At 39.3% G+C, this 10492-nt stretch overlaps 3 protein-coding genes and 1 long non-coding RNA gene across 4 annotated transcripts; 2 read left to right on the top strand and 2 right to left on the bottom strand.

Annotated features, from left to right (window-relative positions):
- LOC104712928 (testis-expressed sequence 2 protein) lies at nucleotides 36-3736 on the top strand. Its single transcript, XM_010429926.2, has 7 exons — nucleotides 36-517; nucleotides 778-1016; nucleotides 1107-1749; nucleotides 1837-2200; nucleotides 2324-2418; nucleotides 2589-2783; nucleotides 2858-3736. Exons 1-7 carry the CDS (start codon nucleotides 311-313, stop codon nucleotides 3443-3445), a joined length of 2331 nt encoding a protein of 776 aa, XP_010428228.1. The 5' UTR covers nucleotides 36-310; the 3' UTR covers nucleotides 3446-3736.
- LOC104712929 (aquaporin TIP3-1) lies at nucleotides 3664-5039 on the bottom strand. The gene is made up of 3 exons (XM_010429927.2): nucleotides 4617-5039; nucleotides 4263-4528; nucleotides 3664-4151 (listed from the first exon to the last, which is right to left on the bottom strand). The coding sequence occupies exons 1-3, from the start codon at nucleotides 4756-4758 to the stop codon at nucleotides 3762-3764; spliced, it is 798 nt and encodes a 265-aa protein (XP_010428229.1). The 5' UTR covers nucleotides 4759-5039; the 3' UTR covers nucleotides 3664-3761.
- LOC104712927 (eukaryotic translation initiation factor 2A) lies at nucleotides 5298-9057 on the bottom strand. Its single transcript, XM_010429924.2, has 14 exons — nucleotides 8964-9057; nucleotides 8666-8713; nucleotides 8223-8577; nucleotides 7940-8126; nucleotides 7505-7739; nucleotides 7360-7428; nucleotides 7089-7190; nucleotides 6942-6982; nucleotides 6697-6830; nucleotides 6402-6465; nucleotides 6223-6319; nucleotides 6016-6122; nucleotides 5781-5803; nucleotides 5298-5692 (listed from the first exon to the last, which is right to left on the bottom strand). The coding sequence occupies exons 2-14, from the start codon at nucleotides 8694-8696 to the stop codon at nucleotides 5602-5604; spliced, it is 1536 nt and encodes a 511-aa protein (XP_010428226.1). The 5' UTR covers nucleotides 8697-8713; nucleotides 8964-9057; the 3' UTR covers nucleotides 5298-5601.
- LOC104712926 lies at nucleotides 9130-10383 on the top strand. The gene is made up of 4 exons (XR_755558.2): nucleotides 9130-9223; nucleotides 9636-9747; nucleotides 9846-9899; nucleotides 10188-10383. It is a non-coding gene; the product is annotated as an anaphase-promoting complex subunit 13 (long non-coding RNA).

Raw genomic sequence — 10492 nt, 5'->3', positions numbered from 1 at the left:
TTTTTTTTTTTTTTTTTTTAATTTGGTTCAAAACAAAAAAAAAATTCCTTTTTGGGAAAATTATATGGTTGGAAAAATTTCGAATTGATTTTGAAGAGATTAAACCAAAATTAATCATCCCTCTTTCTCTCTCTATTCTTTCCTTCTTCTTCTTCTTCTTCTTCTCCACCATCATTCAAAGTGTGACAATGAACTAAACAACAACGTTACGCGTCTTCTTCTCTTTTTGATTCTTTCACAAGAAATCTATTTGCCCTCCATCGAGACACTAACTGGTCGAAATCAAAGAAACTTGAAGCATCTCCGGAGAATGGTTTCGTTTGCGGGTTTCGCGTTCGTGTTCGGGTTTTTACTGGGGATTCTCGCGATCGTTGCGGCGGAAGTTATAGGGTTTCTGTTTGTTCTGAAACGTTTGAATCGGAAGAGTAATAAACGACATGAATCGAATTCTGGTTCTGATCCAACTTCCAAGAACTTTGATCCTCGCCGGTCCATTGATTTCAGTCTCAGCAAACAGGTGACTAGAACCCTCTTCAGTTCTAAAGTTTTGTGCTTTCCGCAATTGATCATTGGGATTCGAAACCCTAATTTAGTTTGATAACTAAAGATTGAGTATCCCTAATTTTGAAGTTTTTAATTGAGAGAAAATGTGAGTTTCGGATTTAGTGGGGAATTAGAATCTTGTGGTTTGGTGACTGTTTTGATCATTGTGGCTATTTTTAGATCTCTGTGATGAAAGATGTTTAATTTTCATTTATCTATATGCCTATATCTCAGGGAGTGATCTGGATAATGGAAATGGATGAGAGTGTAAAGGATTGGATGAAGAAGGAGAAGTTACCAAAGGAGCAAAAGAAGAAGAGAGTTGATCTCATGGAGGTACATCCAATTAGGAGATTTGCTCGTATCAAAGACCATAAGCTCATCTTGTCAGATTCAGATGGCACTCAGACTTGTATTACTTTGAAAGGTTGCTTTGTTAACGCTGTTTCAGGCTCTGGACCTACTAGGAAATGGTAAGATTGTCAAAAAAGAAAAAGTTTATTTTTTTCGAATCCATTTTCGAAATTGTCCTTAAGTTTCCTTTTGTTTTGTGTTTTTGTTAGGGCTAAAAGATTTCCTATACAAGTAGAAAGCAAAAGTTCGGTTTTGTACAAGGGAAACCGAGTGTTTTACATTTTCTTAGAGACTTCTTGGGAGAAGGAGTCATGGTGTAAGGCTCTTCGTCTTGCTGCTTGCGAGAATCAGGAAAGGTTCATTTGGTCCACCAAACTGAAAGACGATTTCCGATACTATTTGGCTTCCCTTAATGCTGCATATCCTTCTTTTATGAAACCATCAGCTGGTTTTAGTTTTGAGTCATTGGACAAAGGGATTAAAGTGGATGGTCCTTCATCAAAGGTTCGTTTGTTCTGGAAGAAATTTTCTAAGAAGTGCTCACCTAAAGTGAATATGCCCCCGTCGGGTCGTGAAGACAAGACTTCAACCCGCGCATACCAAGATTCACAATCTACCGGTAGCTCTGGAAAGAGCACCCCAGCAAGAAAGATGCAAGATAACATCCCTGAGGAAACCGATGTCCAAGTTGTCTCACGTTCTTGGAGCCATAGCAGTCATGGATCGGATATAGATTCAGAAGACAAGTCTTTTGATGAAGGAACATTGGCATTGAACGTACTAATTTCCCGGCTGTTCTTTGATGTCAAACAGAACACAGTGTTGAAGACTTTAGTTCGCGAACGAATCCAGGTGTGTTCCATGAATATGAAAGCCTTCACTAAATCTGGATTTTGGTTGCGTTTATTTTTTTTCTAACTCTTTCATTTGGTTGAACAGCGGGTGATGGCCAACATGAGAATTCCCAGCTACATTGGTGAATTAATCTGCTGTGATGTACACATTGGAAACCTCCCACCTTATATACACGGTACAAGAATTCTCCCAATGGAGATGAATGGTGTGTGGGCGTTCGAACTAGATATTGAATACACTGGCGGTGCGGGACTTGAAGTTGAAACTCGGGTTGATGCCCGAGAGGAAGAACTGCAGAAAGGCATAGCTGAGGGAAAATTGCAGCCAAATTCTGCTGGGGATGTTTCACCTGGTCTCCTTGAAGGTCTTGCAGATTTTGAAAAGCAATTACTCCCTGAAGGAATTGTTGATGCACAAGATGTTAGAAATGGTGGGAACGATAAAGCTGGTTAGTACAACATTTGCTGATTGGCTTATGTATTCATCTAATCATTTTGCGTGTGATCTTGCATAATGCTTAGAAGCCATTAGACCAAGGACTATAAAGTAGATTGTTTTTTTATTTGTGCAGATGAATATAAGGGTTTAAAAGGTACAAAAGCAGCTCCCAATAATGGATCCAAGTGGAAGTCTATTCTGAAGAATATCGCTGAACAAGTTTCCCAGGTTGATCTTCGTTTTTCTGTTATGTTTAGAAGACAGTTTCGTTGCTTGTTGCGCTCAAACTTCACGACCACGGATTGTGGTGTGATTAATAGGACCGAAAGCAGAATTAGGACCACCTTTTTCTTACCTCTTGTAGTAACTTAAGACTATTTCCATTTGTAAAACTGCAGGTCCCTATTACTTTGTCTATAGAGGTGTCTTCGCTTCGAGGGACACTCTGCGTACACATGAAGCCGCCTCCATCTGATCAACTGTGGTTTGGCTTCACAAACATGCCCGATATTGAATTCAACCTTGCCTCTGCTGTTGGTGAACACAAAATCACAAACAGCCATGTTGCTATGTTCTTGGTCAACCGGTTCAAGGTAAAGCTGTTGCGTCTTTTTTTGTTTTACTGAAAGAATTTGAACTAACCATAAGATATAAACAAATTCTGCAGACGGCAATACGAGAGGTCATGGTGCTCCCCAATTGTGAAAGCGTAACCATTCCTTGGATGACAGCTGAAAAAGATGATTGGATCGAACGCAATATTGCTCCGTTCATGTGGCTGAATCAAGACTCGACCAGTGATCACGAAGCTGCAGAAGCGAAATCTAAAGTTGACAAGCCACCGACTCCTGAACAAGTACAGAAAACTGCCAACGTTGTTCCCCAGAAGCCTAGAATGGAAGAAGTACCTGTGTCTGCACCATCAGCTGATTCCACAGCTCTGACAATAGAGAGTCAGAAGTCCTTGGACGAACTCCAGACTCCGTTGCTCGAAAGCAGCGAAAAGCAGGATACGGTAGCACGAGGAGGCAATGGCAATGCCGGAGACATTCTGCCGCGCAGTATCCAATCACCGTCGATGTCGTCTACAATGTCGAGCGAGGAGGATGATTCAAATTCAAAGGGAAAGAAAATGGGGGCAGCAAAGGCGAGGATGTTCGACTTCAGAAAGAAAGTGGGAGAGAAGTTCGAAGAGAAGAAACGTCACGTGGAGGAAAGAAGTAGACAGATTGTTGAAAAGATGAGAGGACCTTGACACAGATTGTTCAAAACAGAGAAGAAGGAAGCTTTTTTTTGTTTGCTCTTTTTCTTTTTTCAGGTTTCAGACCAAAAAAAATCTGATAGACAGAAGAAGAAAGTCAATAGATTAGATTATATAGGATATTGGTACTTGTAATTCATATGTTTGGTAAAAAGATCTGAGTATTGCGAAATCATCATTCTTTATTCTTATTATTACAACAAACAAAGAGCAGCATAAAAACAAAGTATCTATGCAAAGTGATTTCATACACACAAAGAAAGCTTGACCAAAGACCAAACAAAAGCAGTGACATGAGAAAAAGTTCCATCTAGTAATCTTCAGGAGCCAAGGGCTGGTGTGTGTGGTGGGTAGGTGGTTCGGTGGGTATGACCATGTACTCATATATAAGAGCGGCTAAGGCACCACCGATGAATGGTCCGACCCAATAGATCCAGTGGTCATGCCACCTCCATCCCACCAATGCTGGACCAAAGGCTCTAGCTGGATTCATCGATGCACCAGAGAATGGTCCACCCACTAAGATGTTTGCTCCAACAATGAGTCCGATTGCCAACGGCGCTATGATCCCGAGGCTTCCACGTTTTGGATCAATCAAAGTCGAATACACGACGTAGACTAAGCCAAATGTCAAAATGATCTCTAGAACAAGTCCATTAACCACTCCAACACCTGATGCTACACGGAAACCAACTGGTCTCTGCATGAACACAAACTCTATGTGAGTCCTTATTCGTTGAAATTAACTTCTAACCTAAAGCCAACGCCAAAATACTAGCTCACATATATTTGAATGTTATTTAGTGTTTACCAGGCCGTTTGTAGCGAGTCTTAACAAGAGACAAGCGAGGATGGCTCCAAGAAGCTGAGCGATCCAGTAGTAGATGGCACGAATCGCTGAAATTCTCCCTCCAATAAGAGCACCAAAAGTGACTGCCGGGTTTACGTGTCCACCAGAGACATTGATCGCTGCTGAAACCGCAGCGAACAGAGCAAACGCATGAGCCAACGCCACTAAAACCAATCCTCCTGGCGTGTTGGTTCCCGCATGAGCAGCGTGGTTCCAATACAACTTATCTAAGAAAAAATAAAGACACAACTCATATAAGTCACAATACATATGAAACGACTCAAAATACAGAGTCAGAACGGTGCATGCACGAACCGAGAGAGAGAATAGAGCCTTCAGCTGCAAAGACGAAGACAAAAGTGGAGAGAAACTCAGCTAAAGTGGCTCGAATAGAGTCAGGGGGTGTAGCCTCGTCGGCTCTACCGAAACCATACGCTCTACGAGCTGATGTTGCCATTATCGTCTAAATTAAACACTCGAAATTAAACAATAAAGTGTGAAGAAGAAAGAGAGAGACAGAGAGAGTTTAAAAGAAGCCAAAAGAAGTAAAGTCGAAGTAAAAAGGGACAGATGTGAGACTTGAGTGTCTTAAGCTGGACACGTAGCTTGAAATTGCATGCAATTACTTAACCATCTAACGACAATGTTTTTGTTAAGAGTTCGTGTTCGTGCTGCTTTCTTATCTTCTCCTGGTAAGGTTTTGGACGAACCTTGAGGTTCCGGATATATAATACATGTCGTCATGTACGTGTTAATTTATGTGTATGTGTTCGGTTTGACTATACATGCATGTGTGCCAAGTAGATAAACAAGTACGAATCTTCTAGAGTTGGGAAAATAGTGAAGCTATGCGGGTTTACAGTAGATTAATCAGTTTTAACATCACGAAAAATGAAATTGTGATAATCGTTTGCTAAACGTGCAACACAGTATTCTGCTTTTTTTGGTTATAACTTATAACTTATAACACAACACTTTATAACAAATAAAACTCACTAAGTTACAAAATGAATGTCAACTAAAACATTCATTTTCCTCCTTTATAATGAAACATTGTTAATTTTTGTTTTGAAGCAGAGACGCTTAGTTTTCACCTCACAAAATATAGGATTTTTCTTCTTTAATCTTTAGGCTTCTTCTGATTTTGGCGGGTTAACAACTGATAAGAAAAATGTAAAAAGGAAAAACAGAGGTTCACATAACGTTTTCTGACTGATCTATAGAATCTTTATTACCATCCGAGAATCCCAAAACTGTAATCTCCATTCAAGTTTCATATCAAAGAGTGGGACTTATTCAGTCATGCGTTGTTAGCTCCAGAAGCAGCAGCCTCGGCCGCTTTCTTCTTCTCCCTCTTCTTCTTGTTTCTAAGAGCGTTCTTGCTCATCTCTCTGCATTAACACACCAGAGCATCTATCAATATATGCATGACGGCTTCTCAGATTATGTATGTATGTATTCTAAGATAAAGAGACTTACCCTGCTGTGTTTACTCCAAGCAACTGCAATTGCAAATAATGAAACTATCAGAGACATATTTGATATGTGACGCCAAAAGTTCAATTAAAAAAGGTAGTAACAGTGAATATCCCATTGGTGTTCCGGTTGTGGACAGGCGTATTCTGATTCAAGTATGAATCAGAATCATGACTGTGTGTGGTTAATAATAAGTAATTTGATATCACTTGAGATTATAGAAAAGTTGTCGAGTTACCTCGGCTTGAATAGCAGCTGCGTGCTTAGCATGAGGAGGTTGATATGCAGCCGGCTTTTTTGCAATAGTGTTGGGAACAATAGCTTTCTTCTGACCTGATCCTTGTCCTAAGATAGATCAGTCGAAATCGTTTAAGAACATGACAAGTTCACAAAACTTTCTTACAATCAGAGACAGGTTTAAGTGTTTAAACAAAGAGATGAGGACCTTGCGATTTTCCCTCGCCGAGTTTCAATGATTCAACTGACTTGATAAGTTCGCTGATCTCACCGAACCTGTCCGGAGACTCTGGTTTCCATTCAGCCTGTAGGTAAATAACCATACCACTCCAGTAAGACAATTGGTAATTAATGTATTTTTTTTTCAAAGCTGTTGAAGAGACATACCTGATACAGCTTCTCAAACGCCTTTTTGAAATAACGCTTTCCATCGTAGTTGAAGATTTTCATCCTTCAGTCAAGACAGCGACGATATAGAACATAAGTTTAAACTAAGGAGAAAAATACAAAAATTCCATCTCTGACAAAGTAAATATAACAGTGGCTGGTTCATACATTCATAGATTAAGATATGCGGGAATGAAAACAAACAATTGATGCACAGTATTCATTTCACCACTCGTTCTGTTCGGAAAAGAAACCAAACTCAATGACAATAATGTGGCAAAAAGTATTAACATACCCATTGTCAATTTGACGTCTCGGTGCTGTTGAGGCAGTCAAGAAATAATGCCCATCCGGAGACCATTCATGTGTTACAGACCACTCGGCTTTATTACTTCCAAGCTGCTTCTTGTTGACAACATCCCAGAATGCCTGAAATATAACACCATTTATAGAAAATTGTTTAATAAGGAAAATGAGAACTGCTGACTAATTGTCACCCCAAAAGTGAAAATATGAAGAAGACAAGGAATCGTTATTTACCATATCACCAGGCAAGTTACCGAATCCAGCCACACATAAAACTGTGGAACATCGATTGGAAGTTGTTGCAAAAACATGTATACATAAGTTCTCTGTTTAAAAAGACACAAAAACAAGAGACAAAGAAAAGAGGGAAGAGAATCATACCTCTCCCTTTTGGGTTCCATCGGAGAGTGTTATAAGGACCTTCGCCAAGTTCCATCAAGGGTTTGCAATTCTTGTCAAAGATTGTCACACAAGCAGGCATAACTGAAGTCACAGTTAAAGGAAAAACAATGTTCGAAGAAAGCCATGCCCAAAAGAGCGTATAGATGCAAAGCAAAGAACAAAAGGAGATTAACATGTCAACTGTCAACTGATAAACATTTTTAAACGAACTCTTATAAATAAGTCGTTATAGCTGATGGAAAAAGGATACAGCCATATACAACTGCAAACTCTGAACCAGAAAAAGACCACTGAACATCATGAACTGGTCCTTCTTTACCTGTTAAAGCACCAAAGATTCAGTATTCAGTACCACCAGCAATCACAACAGCAGATATATTAAGCTTAGGACTTACGTAATGGAACGAGGCCCTCATGTGTGCCATCTATTGTAAGGTAGTGTAGCTTTGTTTCCCCATAATAACTTTGGTTGGTCTTGTCAACATCTGATTGTACAACCACTAAGAGTCCAGTGGAACCGTGGTTCCAACTAAACTGCACAGAAGAACATCGGAAAAAGCTACGTCGAGCACTTGGCTGACTCTGCAAATCTTGCCCACATCCAAATATCTGGACACTGCCTGGACTCCCCTATACATGTAAGAATTAACATGTCAGAGTTGCTTGTCCACAGGGGAAACAATTATACACATGTTGCTCTACAACTTTCAGAATGGTAAAAAGACAACCTTTCAAATGAGAAGACAACAACAGAGTTAGCATATTAGAAGAAAAGGTGTTTCTTTTACTATTCAAAATCAGAATGCATTAGCCCAAGCAATGAAAAGCACCTTTGATTCTGGAACAAACACAGCAACATGGGAAGCTGGCGTTTTAGAAAGCTCAAATGCAGCAACCCCAGGAACTCTGATCCGGGATGTTATTCCTTTCGAGAAATCTTTCGGGTCAAAGAACTGAACCTCATTTGTTGCTAACCGGCACGCGGAAGATTCATCAGGACAGAAGCGAATTGATGGCCTACATAGCACCACAGAAACAGCCCGCGTATCATAAAAGCAGTATTATAAGCACAAAGACTATTATCTATATACAAGCATACTGAGAATTGCTTACCATGTGGTTTTAGTAATGGATTTTTGGTAATGACTATGTGCCAGATCTCCAGTCTCAATATTCCAAACAGAGACGTTCTTCTCCTGAGGAGTAGTGGGTTTTTGAAAAGTCTGAAGATAAGTCCCGCATGGAGATAGCTCAGCAGCCGTAACATTAGCTATAGTGAACGACCGCACTTCTGTCAAGCTGGAGGAATTATAGATACTGATGATCCCATCTGATTTCATCGCCATAAGCTTGGATCCATCAACACTGAACTTGGTGTTGGAGCATGAAACTCGTTCAAGCTTGAGAGTTGGCTGATTATTACTGAATGGAGGACCATTCCACACAGAGAAACCTTCAGCTTCTCTAACTGCGATAAAAAAAAAGTGACTTCAGAGATAAGAGAGACATTTTAAACATAACACCAAGACTATAAATTGAGTTTCAATGATTCATACCTAATATCTCCAAGGACGGTGAAGAACTCATTGCTTCCTTTGAGATACCTGATTTTGATGCATTGATGAAAAGAAATTGGTACACTGTGTTAGAAGATTATCCCAAATGTCACAAATTTGAAGTCTACATAAAGTTCTCAAATTTCTACTTCATCAATAACTAGCTACACAAGAATCACGACGGATGAAACGAAAATCGCAAAATTACTTTACTAGGTCGAAGAAACAAATTAAAGTAACCAACTTTATCATAAAAAAATTCTCAAACTGAACGGGAAGAAGAAGAAGAAGGAAGTACCTGAATGAAGCACGCAATCGGCGGGGAGGGGTAGTCGTCGATCGCTGTTTATGGCCGGGGGCTTTTAGCTCTGAACCGTATAAAGAGATTACCCTAACTTAGAAATTTTCATCAGCTTTTCGAAAACCTCTAGTTAAACTAGAAGGTTCACCGTAATTTAGTATATTTTAGCACCCAAAAAAAAAGCTGACTTTTTTTGTAAAAACTTGAAAAGGTTGTAGTTTTCTCAGTGGAGTACGGGTGCTTCGTCTCTCTACCAGGTGAATCTCTTTACTAAGTTCCATTCAAGTTAGGATTTTTCTTCGAGAATCGTGTTGTTTATTAAGAATTGGGTTTCACTTTTTGGTCTGTGATTCCATATACGGTCTCTTTCCTAGATTGTTCACCAACTGCTCGACGAAATCACTCAAATAGAACCCTAATTTTTGTCTATCTCCGGCGAAACTCTCTGTAGATTGTTTCAATTTCTTCATATGTATAGGTTATTGAACAGTATTCTATCTTCTAGATACTGTCACTTTCCCCAAATTCAGAATTCTGGTTATCAAAAGTCCCAGTTCTGTTCAATTGTTTTGCTATTGTACAAGGACAAAGGCAAAGCAATTGACTTTGTACTTCAATAATACTACTTTCTTGTAGTAGATATGTTGCTTACTGAATGATTTTATTTAGAAAATTTGAAGGATTCAAAGCTTTGGGTTTTTGAACATGGCGGAAGTAAGTCTTGGTATGCTGATAGACATTGTGGACGAGGAGTGGATGAGGGACACTTTACCTGATGATGGTAACTTATTTTTCCTTGCACGTTATACCTCAAGATCATTGTATTTCCCCCCCCAAAATCCAATTTCATCGATGATTGTTGTGGTGTTATTGTTGCAGATCTTCCATTGCCTCCAGTGCTTGCTGTTAGGACTGAAGATACTGAGGAAACCAGTATGTCTCTTTGTTCTGCTTTTTTCTTTACATACAAGCTTTCTGATTCGATAGCTCTAATGTCTTTGGATCATAGTTAGTCGTCTCTTAAAACTGCTAGCTTTGAATTCACACTAGTGTCGAGTGATGCATATGTGATCTAAGATAGTTAAACACCCATGTTGAGATCTCAAAATGTCATCCAAGGAAACCACAGATAAGCCACTTTGTTTAAGAGAGTTTTTGAGTTTTGTGATCATCTATATAGCTGCTTAACTAATGTAATCCCTCCCAATTCGATTGTTTCAGATCAGGAAACTCAACAAGCAGATGCTGAAACATGGCGTGATCTTGCACTGGATACACAGTAATATCCACTTAAAAGCACAATGGAAGCTCCTTAAATCTCCTTTGTTTCTCGCTGTGTGTGTAGTATGATCAAGAACAAAACTTTTGTATAATGAAGACATAATTGCGTTATTGGAATAAATTTTCTTTTTTTTTTGTCAACTAATTCAGAATTTTCGCTGACGTGTTTTGTGATGATTCGTCCACGTGGTAGGCGAACGGTTCATATTTAAATTTCTCGAAAAGAAAAAAAAAAAAAAAAAAAA

Source organism: Camelina sativa, chromosome 9 (genome assembly GCF_000633955.1).
Source record: "Camelina sativa cultivar DH55 chromosome 9, Cs, whole genome shotgun sequence".
Lineage (NCBI taxonomy): Eukaryota > Viridiplantae > Streptophyta > Magnoliopsida > Brassicales > Brassicaceae > Camelina > Camelina sativa.
The sequence above is the reverse complement of the archived record's forward strand: the minus strand, read 5'-3'. Positions and strand labels throughout refer to the sequence as shown.